We start from the raw sequence: 10,668 nt of genomic DNA, 5'->3' as shown, positions 1-10,668 counted from the left end.
TGGCAGGTGCCACCACCGGGCTTCACTGCCAGTGTCCCCTGGGGTCACTAGTGGGGAGCACCCACCTTGGGCCAGGGCCCAGCAGCTCCCATCGAGTTCCACCAGCCCGATGCCTGAGCCGGCCACCTCCCCTGAGGCTGGGCTTTGAGGTAGTTCCCTATCAGCAAGGTCCAAAAAAACAAAAGGAAAAGGCTGGCAGAGCTCAGAGGCCTCAGCCTGATGTCACCATGCAATGCCACCAAGCCACCACACACAGCCAGAGGAGAAAACAGAGCTTTTCAAACACCACGAACCACCACGCTGCCCCACCTCCTCACCACTCCCAGCATCCTGCCGTGTTTGACCAGAGAGTGACAATGAAGCTTGGCCAGAGGACTTGGTGCTTGTGGTTGGTGGCAGCCAAAGAGCTCCCAGCAACCCGGGGCTGGAGCCCCTGGGACAGACTCAGTCCTTAGCCACAGAGCAAACAGGATGGCTCCACACCCACATCAAGGTGGAGAACAAACCAAGAGCCAAGAGTTGGGGTCAGAAATTGAGATGTTGGGTCATAAAGCACAGAGATCTCTGGGCAGGACCTGACCCTCTGCTAAGCACAGGGAGGTGTGTTCTTTCTGCAGGGACACCAGGCAGGAAACCCACGGAGGTCTATGCACAGCCACATGTAGTGGGCACAGCCAGGCAGATCCAGTGTTGGGAGGCAGCACCAGGCAGAGGTGGTGGGACCATCCTCAGCACTGCCCTCGCTCTCACAGCCCATCCATCGTGTAACCACTATCCACCATGGAACCAGCACCCACCAATGCCAGCACTCGCCAAGTGCGAGAGGTCCATGCAATTCTCTGCCACACCAGAGAAGCCACCAGACTCCAGCCAAACACAAAGTCCTCCCCAGAAGGTGAAGCTCAGGTACCACCTGGCTCTCAAGACAAGCCACCAGCAGGCTCCAGAAAGCCAATCCCTCCTGCTCCAACCTGTGCCTTGCAGGGACACACAAGACATCCCCCGAACCACAGCAGCACCTCAGATCACCTGAAAACCTGCCCCAGCCTTTCCAGCCCCCCGGGGGACGACAAAGCCTTCCAGGTGCCACTGGGCGCGGGGGTGGGAGCTGCACAAGCCGCACGCACGCAAGCGGAGCTCGCCAACGGGAGTTTATTTTCAGCCGCGGCCAGAGGTTCTTCCTCCTTCCCCTTAAAACGACACCGGGCTGCGTGTGGGAAGGTGCCAGGGCACTGGGATGTCCCGGGCTCCCTGGCACGGCAGCTTCCGGCGTCCGGCTCCGAGCACACGGGCAGGGCTGGGGAGCTAGTGACAGGCTTTCATCCCTGACACGTACGGGGACTCCTGCGGCCTGCAGTTACACTCCTGCTGCTCTGGGTAATCTATGAAGTCCGGGGCAGGCAGACCCGAGAGGATCATCAAGGATTTGTTCCAGATGGTGAAGGTGGGACACACGGGGAGGATGAAGGAGACTTCGAAGGTGTGGAGGTGGAGGGAGCTGGCCGGGTCGTAGAAGGAGAGCGCGTTGTTGTCGTAATCCAGGAGGACGCCGAGGCGCTTCATCTGGGGGTGGACCTCCACCAGCATCTCCTTGTTGTTGTGCCTCACCACAAAGTTGTTGTTGCAGCGGGAGAAGACCCAAGACGAGGAGTTCTTCCCGATCCACTCGTTCTTGGGGGCCGACTTGTAAGCCACGCCGATGGCGTACCTGCAGGAGAGAAGCTTCATCAGGCACCTCCAGCCCCGGGCAGGATGAAGCCCAGCCCCGATGGCTGCTGGCACACACTTTAAGTCCACCTGACTGTGGAATCAGCACAGCAACAGCTTCAGGTGACTGAGAAGGCCCTTGCAGAGCTTTGGCTGGAGAAAAGTATCACTCCCTCCCCATACAGCCTCCTGCTGCACCTCTGCCCTGCTGTCGGGTGAGATTTGAGGCCTGGCAGTCTCTAGCAGGGTCAGCAGCTGAGGGGAATGATGCACACTTCACCATACCACCTGACCCAAAAGCTTCTGGCAGCGAGGAGAGAAACTCATAAACCTCTTGGAAGCCACAGCCACCCAGACTTAAGGTCTTGACCAACTCCCTGCCCATGAGCAGCTCTGCCAAAACCCTGGCCTTTAACCCTAATGTGTCCCACAGCATCTCTGGGAAAAACTGAGGGCTTCTAGGAGCGGGAGGGAAGGCAACAGTGCTGCCTACCAGGTCGAGGATCCCACCACCACCTCCCAGTAGTGGCAGGCGCTGTCGATGAAGACGTTTCCTGCCGCGCCGTAGCACCCTGTCCCGCTGAACCTCTCAGGCGTGTGGCTCTTCTTCAAGGAGCTCTCGTCCTTCTCCATCTGCAGCCCGTCATTGGAGATCTTCAACTTCTTGTGAGCCATCTTGGGGTCTAGCTTAAAAGGCTGACCTGTTAGAACAGGAGACACAGATTAGGATTTATGTTTGTTACCATCACAGTGTAGGCAGAACGTGGCAGGGAGGGTCTGCCCCAGGCCCTCTGGACATCTTCCATGAGCCAAAGGCTTCTCCACCAGCTGAGGACGGTGGTGTAACAACACTGAGTGACAGAGCAGGGCTGCAGCAAGGAGCTCATCCCCGACTCCCCATCAGCAGCCAATGCCAACTGCTCCCCACAGTGCATGGGCTGCTATCACATGCCATACAATGCATGCCCAAAGTTTTGCAGCCCTTTTCCACTGCCAAAGAAGGTCTTCGTGCATGGAGAAGACAGTCTGGACTGTGCAGGCAGCAGTGGAAGCACATCAAAGGCATGGGGTCCAGCCCGTGCTTGGTGAGGCTGGGAGGGGGTGAGAGCACAGGGCCGGGCAGGCAGCTCACGCCCCGGGCCTTCCTCTGCAATTAGCAGGGCTGAGCCTGATGGATTTTGCAGATCTTTAAAGCTGCTTGAACCCATCAGCTGCAGTTCCTTTGTGGCAGCACCAGCACTCAAAAGCCAAAGAGCTCCTCACTGACACACAGGGGCCCTGCCTGCTGTGGGAAACCTGCCTGGCCCCCTGGCAGCACCTGCCCTCCCTGCATCCACAAACACCATCCTTCTGATGGTCTCCACTCCCTGCCCAAAGGGGAAGGTGATCTTCCCCTTCCTTCCCAGATTCCTGGAGCTCTCCAACCCCCCCAGCCCTGCCTGGCTGAGAGCTGGGAGTTCTGGTGGTTCTTCCCATCCATTCTCATTAACAAATACGCTCTGGGCTGGTCACTCAGGTAAATTTTGTCTCAAGAAATTCAGCCTATTGGAATATTCCCTACAGCCCTCACTGGTTCATCCATTCACATTGCCTGCATGGAAGCAGCACCCTCTGGGGGGGTTAATCAGCTTAATTACGCTTCCTTTCCCTGCAAAGTCACAAGTGTTGCAGTGTCTGAGCAGAGGGGAGGAAATCCTGACTGGCCTTGGGTGTGCAGGAGCAAAGAGGGAGGAGAGGGCAGCAGCCCTGCTCCAGGGAAATGTTCAAGGTTAATGAAGCAGGTCAGCAGTGCCAGGAACAGGGGGTGGGCAGAGGGAGGAACTGGCTGCTGGAGCTCCCCAGGAGCTGCAAGGGCTCCTGCCACCCTGGCTCTGCCTGCTGCTGTTTGCCCCAGGAAGAGGTGCAGGAGGGAGGGAGCTCAGGCAAGGGGATGTGGCTGTGAGCCCTGGAGCTCTCACCAGGAGAGGCATACCTGGGGAAGAGAGGGAAATATGAGTGAGAACAAGACCAGCCTGCAGCCATCAAGGCAAGGACCGTAAAAACCACCTTCCCTGCACTTCATTTACTAACCAGAGTGGGAATTGCCCCTGCATTCTGGCACTTCCATCCACTTTTGGACAACTGCTAATACACAAGACATCCTGAGGCCCAGACTCAGCAAAGAAAGGTTATCTCTGTCACTAAACCAAAACTATTCTCCCAGCTCTTCAGCTCGGGCAGTTTGGGAATGCAGATTTTGTGCCAGCACTGACAGCACTGATGCCACAGAAACCAATGTGTCCTGACAGTGACCTTCTGGAGCTGAAGGAACCTCTCCACACATCCCCTCAGGAGCAGGAAGAGGGCTCTGAAATATGCTCCTCGGCCCATCTCCTCATCAAGATGCTGACACTTCTGCCAAGGTTGCAGCAGTTGAAAAGTGTGCCCTGTCTTCTAACTGCAGCCTGGAGAAGGGGAAAACCTGGTTGCCACACAAGGACAGAGAGGCAGGAAAAGGGCTGGGAAGGACAGGCCAGGGTGGCTGCTCCAGCTGGGACCACCCCAAAGGTGAGGAGCAAACACCCCAAAGCAGCCCCTGCGCTCTGAGGATGGCTGCAGAAAGAAAACAGGTATTATACACATAGATATTCCTAAATGAAATGTTTGTAAGTTTCCCTAAAGACCTTTCTGTGAGCTGCAGATAAATGCCAACCCAGCAGCGAAGGACGCCTGCCCGGTAGCTCCGTGCATCAGTCCCTCCCGTGGCCCGAGCAGGAGCCGCTGGGACCAGCTCCTCGGTCACCCAGCCTTCAGAAAGCAGCTCCTGGCACATCCAAACCCAGGACCAGACACAAGAATCTGTGCATTGCTCCAGGTGAGGCTTGCTTGGCATTGCAAACACATGGGGAGCTGCTGCAGACACTGCCGTGCAACCAGGGGAGTTCAAAACTTGATTGGGCTCTTATTCAATCTCCTAAATTGAGTTCATCTCCAACAAGGAGCTCCTAGCAGTGTGACTGACACTCAGTTAAAGCATCCAAAGAGCAAACCCTCTCGGCAGCTCCTCTCCACCCCCACCACCTCTACTTAATTTCATTTGCTTTAGAGCTGCACAAATGCCGAGGTGATAAATCAGCTGGAAAGCCCAGTCAAGGTAGGAGTGATGGACAAGGAGCACACGGGAGGGCTGAGGAGCCACACGGGAGGACTAAAGAGGCACACGGGAGGACTAAAGAGGCACACGGGAGGACTAAAGAGGCACATGGGAGGACTAAAGAGGCACACGGGAGGGCTGCGTTCTCCTGGGCTGGGCAGGGACGGCCTCTGTGAGCATCAGGAGACCCAGCCATGGAGCAGGGGCTGTGGGCAAAGCCCCGAGAGCCACTGATTTCTGCCTCCCCATTTCATTCTCTGTCCTGTGATGTCCCCCAGGCAGCAGGTGCCAACAGCCCTGGGGTTTTTGCTACCCCCTCCCCTTGCAAACCCAGGAACTCCCCCCTGCCAGGATGGTCCTGCTCTGCTGCTCTCATTTGTGATTGAACCTCACTCATGTTTCCATTAACACCTTCAACCCTCCCTGGGGTGATGTGGCTTTGCACATGGCTGCAGACCCCCCTCCACAGAGCCCCCCGCTCACAGGCTCTGCTCAGTCTCCTTGGGGCTCCTCAGAACTGCAATCCACCGTGAGCAAAACACCAGCACACGATTGCCCCAGGACCCCACACATTGGCCCCAGAAAGCCCAGTGATGTAAAGCACCCAGAAGGACAGACCTTCACACTCTCCCAAAACCCCAGTGGTCCTGGAAACCCATGGGGATGGGCACTGATGGGAGCATGGGGCTGATGGGAGCCCCAGCACTGTGTGGAGCAGCAGGAGCCCATCCCTGGAGGCAGGGAAGGAGCTGACACACCGAGTGAGAAGGGCATGTTAAATAACTGAAATAACCCGGGGTCTCCACCAGGCTGCCTGGAGCCGGGGGCTGGCAGGGAGCAGCTCTCCCACCCCCAGGGCCAGCCCAGGCACCTACTGTTTGTCTTGAGGCGGGCGGGTTCGCTGTTCCTGCTGCCCGCCTGGTTGATGGCCTTGACCAGGAAGATGTAGCGGGTCCCGCTCTGCAGCCCGTGCACCGTGTAGTGGTTCTGCTTGATGTTGGGGACGATCATCCAGCTGTCCATGGAGTTGTAGAGACCTGCAGAGCGGGAGAGGGGGAACAATTTATTCTCAGGAAAGGACAGGGTACAAAGACCACCTGCTGCTAAGGCAGAGCTGACCGACCACACATCCCTCGGGCTGGTTCATCGCCTGCCTGGAGTTGGGAGCCCCTGCAGGAGCATTCCCATAGATGATGAATCCCAGCAACTCAAAGAACCTTTTCTATAATCACACAAAGGCAACGCTCGATACAGCAAAGCCAGGGATGGGCACTGGTATCTCCAGATGCTGCCATGGGAAGTGGTGGGGAAAGGGCAGGCAGGGAAATTCAACTGGTGGCACCTTCCAGCCACGGCTGGAGAAATGCTGCAGATCTCCTGTGCCAAGGCTTCCACTGGGGGGTTAGTTATCCCTGGTGGCTTGCTCAGCCAGAAGACAAGGGCAGGTTGCAGTCCTTGTCAGCCTGGATTTGGTTTAAAATATACATGGAGCTGGCCTAGGGGAGCAGAGCAATGTTATTTGAAGTAGAAAATAAACCAGATGTGATACTGCTTGCATACCTCAGGCAGAGCTGCTCCCACCCGAGCAGCTTTCAGCCAAGCACTGGTAGGTGTTATTCCCCTGCAGACACAGACCAGCTTTGGACAAGGCAGCTGAGAAACAACAGTCTGAGAACAACTTGGACTCCCAAGCAGGTTTCTTTCCCAAAACAACCAAGAATGGGTTGGCCTTGAAGACTAAGGGCTTCTATTCTTGCCAAAATTAAAAAAAAAACACTTTTTTTGCAACTTTCGTCATCCATAAAAATGTCCAACTCCTGCTGAGCTCTTGGCTTTAAAGAGAGCACGAAGGGGATGGTTTCCCCAGGCCAACTGTGTGCTCTTCAAGAAGGTATTTCCTTCCATGGAAGCCTCCTCATGCTCTCCTAGGTGAGCCTGAACACACCATTTCCAGTGTTTCCTCAAGTGTGAGTTCAGCCAGGACTCAAACCTCTCCTCTCATCACCCAGACCTGACTATGCTACTGCAAGTGACAATATATTATTAATCTTATCCTCTGAGACACTAACTGATGATTTCTTTACTCCTATGCAGAGCTACCAAAGATGGCCAAGGAAGACACTCCTGGCAGGGGAGATGGAGGTTGTGGCCATGGAAAAACGGAGCCAAGGAGGCTGCTGAGCTCTCCCAGGCTTCAGGGAAGAGCAAAAGGCTGGAGACATGTTGGAGGGAGGAGCTGAGCAGGGGAAATCTTGCTGCCTTTGCACCCAGTGCCTGTAACTAACCTGATTGAGAGGAAATAAACCATCTTGTTTCCAAAAGTTCTATCAGCTCTGAAAGTCACTAGCAATGACTTTCTCTGGCAGCTCCCTGCATACTGTCAAGTGCAGGTAACAGCCTTCCTGAGCCTTGACCCTGCGCTCCCAGCACCAACGGCCTCGGGACCAGGGAGATGAACTGACAGCAGCCCAGACATCCGCAGGAGGGTCTTGTCAGTGCTTCCTATAATGGTTAAGTCCTTCTAAGGAAAACCAGGGATAAAAGTTTCCTGCAAGAGCCCTGCTGTGGGAATGCTGTGCTTTTCCAAAGCACTGCTTCAGGATGGACAAACTTAAGCTGTATTTTTGTTCTCCCATTAAAACATCCATTTTCTTTTTTTCCTTATATGAAACCAGCAGTTTCCCTGGACTCACTCCTAGAACCCAGCCCATAAGTTAACTTTCCTCCAGAACACAAACCCACTCCAATTTCAGGAAAAAACGCAGGGTTATACAGGAATCATAAGAGGGATGTATCTCCAACGCATTGAGGACTCCTCTCCTCATGGAAGGTGAACAGACATTGGAATGCACTGCTCAGGGAAGTGGTGGAGGCACCATCTCTGGAGGTGTTCAAGGAAAAGCTGGATGTGGCACTTAGTGCCATGGTCTGGAGATGTGGTGGTACAGGAATCATAAGAGGGATGTATCTCCAATGCATTGAGGACTCCTCTCCTCAAGGAAGGTGAACAGACATTGGAATGCACTGCCCAGGGAAGTGGTGGAGGCACCATCCCTGGAGGTGTTCAAGGAAAAGCTGGATGTGGCACTTAGTGCCATGGTCTGGAGATGTGGTGGTGTCAGGTCATAGGCTGGGCTTGATGGTCTTAAAGGTGTTTTCCAGCCTTGGTGATTCTGTGACTCTCCAGGCACCCTGCTGCTGAGGCTGGGAAATAGTTCTGAAGCAACCTACGGTCCCCCCAACCCGACCAGCGCACGGGGACTTACTGATGAAGTTGGCCTGGCCAGTGAAGATGGTGTACTGCAGCTCGTAGGAGCTGACGCTGAACTCGTCCTCCGAGATCCAGTGGACGGTGATGGTGTCGTGGGAGGCTGTGCAGAGCTCCTCGCGCACCGACGGCGGGTTGGGCGCTGCGGGGGCAACAACACACCTCCCTCAGCTTCTGCTTCCTCTCCTTGCTGCACCTAAGGCTTCTCTGCTCCCTGAAGGGCAGAGACGGGCTCCTGTGGGGAGCAGGGGCTCTGGACACAAAAACCCGTCTCATCCTTAGCGCGCTGGTCCCTGCTCAGAGCAGGGAGGTTGGAACCTGATGATCTTTAAGGTCCCTTCCAACCTTCACCATTCTATGATTCTGTGATTCTATGATTTGATCTGTAATTGCTCTTTTCATCTAACTAAATTCTTTATTGTGATAAGAAAATACCCAGGGACCAGTGTGCCCTCAGGTGTAACAGAAAAAGGGGTTTTCCACCAGGTCTGACACCCCGACCCTGAGACAAGCTGAGAAGCCACTTCAAAAGCCACCTATGTCTCAGGACATGTTGTGGAATAAGTATTTTGTCCCATAGCTGTTCCAGACCTGAGTTTGTCATTAGTCTTTCCCTGCAGCTGCTCTGCCTCACAATGAAGAAAATCAGATTTGGGTGAGTAATGATGACTTTGTTTCTCCAGAGCTTTCATCCCTGCCCCTGGTTTTCCAGCAGCATTTGGCTGTGTCAGGGTTGCTCCTGGACACCCCAGGCCAGGGTAGTGTTTAACCTGGGCCACCAGGGCAGCACTCACAGGCCCAGCAAGGTCTCTGTCCTTGGGAATTCCCTATTTAGCACCAAGAGACCCACAGAAAGGGCAGCACAAGTAATTTTTTACCAGATTTCTGGACTTTTCTACCTACCCTGCAGGAGAAGCAGAGTGCAAACAGGAGGACAGGGAAATGTCCTGGGGACAGCACAACCTCTGCTGTGCCACAGCCAACTGGGCATTTCTTACTGGTGAGAACAGGTGACAATTTGTTTGCTTTATAACCCCCAGCAGCCCTTGGTGGGTGCAGGGAAGGGCCACGGGGAGCACAGCTCTGCACCCACCTGTCAGATAATCCAGCCCCTCCAGCAGCTTCTTCTCTCTGGAAAAATCTAAAGCGAAGTTTTCAAAGGCATCATTAAAATTGATATCTGGTATCAGAACTTGAGAGGATGCGGTTGCCATGGCGACCCTGAAAGAAAAGCAGAGCCCGTCAGGAGGCAGCGGGTGCGTCACTCCCCACAGCCTGTGCTGGGGAGACTGGGACTGACCGGGTGCGAGCGGCTGAGACCCATCACCCAGCACTTCCCATCGGGAAAGGGGCTCACACCTACTGACCACTGCTCTGGTCCAGAAGGGTGGCCCAGTCCGAGGACAGCTTCCCCAGAGAGAAGGGGAGCTCCATCCCTGTGGGGGTCCCAGCCCTGCTGCCCACCAAGCTCCCTTTGGACTGACATGTCACCACTCCCTCCACCCCCAGGAATTACATTTGCTCCCACAGCAGATGTTCAGCTTTGTCAGGACCTGCCACACAGCTCCTGTCCTGCACGGGATGGGAACCAGGACACCTCTGAGCCCAGCTCAGAGGCTGCAGGGGGGCAGATGTCCCTGGGCAGGGAGCTGTGACCAGGGGACAACTCCGGTGCCACCCACCAGCATCCCGAGCCATCCCACCTCTCGGCCACGTTCCTGGCCGTCTGCAGGAACCGCGCGTGGTCGTTCTCCTTCAGGATGTGCTCTGCCTGGTTGATGAGGACGGTGGAGCGTTCCAGGCACTGCCGGCAGTTAGCGACCTGCTGGGCCAGCTTCCGCAGCTTCATCACCTGCTGGGAAGCAGAGGGGGCAAAGGTGCTCAGAAGCCGCTGGCAGCTTGAAAAGCGCCCCGAGGAAACCCTACCCTAAGCCACAGGCTGCTCAAGGGAAGCGAGGAGCAGAGAATCAGCTCGGGAATGTCCCCAGAGGCTCTGGGGAGGCAGAGCAGCAGTGCACGTTCAGGGTTAGCTTCGTCTTGCAGGTGGGAAAGGCCCGTGGGCTTCTCAGCATCTCACCTCGGGTGGGTTTCCAAAGACACACGTGTGATGCATCCAGGAAATGCTCTTTCTCAGAATGACTGGAATAAAAGATCCCTGAGGCCTGGGCAGGGTTTCCTTATGCCAAAGGTGGGTTGTCCAGGAACACAGCAGGCATCACCCTTCGGGCACCCTTGCTTAGCACTCCTCACTCCCATCCATCACCAATACAAACCTCAGGCTGCTGCTCTGGTCCTTACACCTCTCTTGCTGCCCCATGGAGGTGGATTTGCTCCGTCTCACAGGCACCAAGGCTCCCTGGGATGGAGTGGCCAGTTCCTCCCAGGACCACAGTCCAGCTGGAGACAAACTGCTGCCTTGGCATTTTTGCCTCCATAGACTTTCTTTCTCAGGGCAGGGGTTGACACTCTTCCCAATGCTTCCATGCATCCATCAGGTCATGTGTCAGGAAAAGCAGCCCAGAACAAATGGCAAACCAAATGGCAGTTCACAAGGAAAGCA

The 10,668-nt window shown here is 55.4% G+C and overlaps 1 protein-coding gene across 2 annotated transcripts in view; it reads right to left on the bottom strand.

The window, feature by feature from the left end:
- Positions 1-1,305: 1,305 nt before the first annotated feature.
- MID2 (midline 2) overlaps positions 1,306-10,668 on the bottom strand; it is a 52,026-nt gene continuing 42,663 nt past the window's right edge. The window contains exons 5-12 of one of the 2 annotated variants that reach the window (XM_010003435.1): positions 9,812-9,960; positions 9,202-9,329; positions 8,089-8,250; positions 7,573-7,581; positions 7,236-7,255; positions 5,716-5,908; positions 2,201-2,408; positions 1,306-1,708 (exon numbers count right to left, since the gene is read on the bottom strand). In XM_010003435.1, coding sequence (XP_010001737.1) covers positions 1,306-1,708; positions 2,201-2,408; positions 5,716-5,908; positions 7,236-7,255; positions 7,573-7,581; positions 8,089-8,250; positions 9,202-9,329; positions 9,812-9,960 — 1,272 coding nt within the window. The remainder of the gene's footprint in view (positions 1,709-2,200; positions 2,409-5,715; positions 5,909-7,235; positions 7,256-7,572; positions 7,582-8,088; positions 8,251-9,201; positions 9,330-9,811; positions 9,961-10,668) is intronic. The other variant, XM_010003437.1, reaches the window with a different exon arrangement.

Source organism: Chaetura pelagica, unplaced genomic scaffold (assembly GCF_000747805.2).
Source record: "Chaetura pelagica isolate M959 unplaced genomic scaffold, ChaPel_1.0 scaffold938, whole genome shotgun sequence".
Classification (NCBI taxonomy): Eukaryota; Metazoa; Chordata; class Aves; order Apodiformes; family Apodidae; genus Chaetura; species Chaetura pelagica.
Note: the sequence above shows the minus strand (reverse complement) of the source record. Positions and strands in the feature narration are given on the sequence as shown.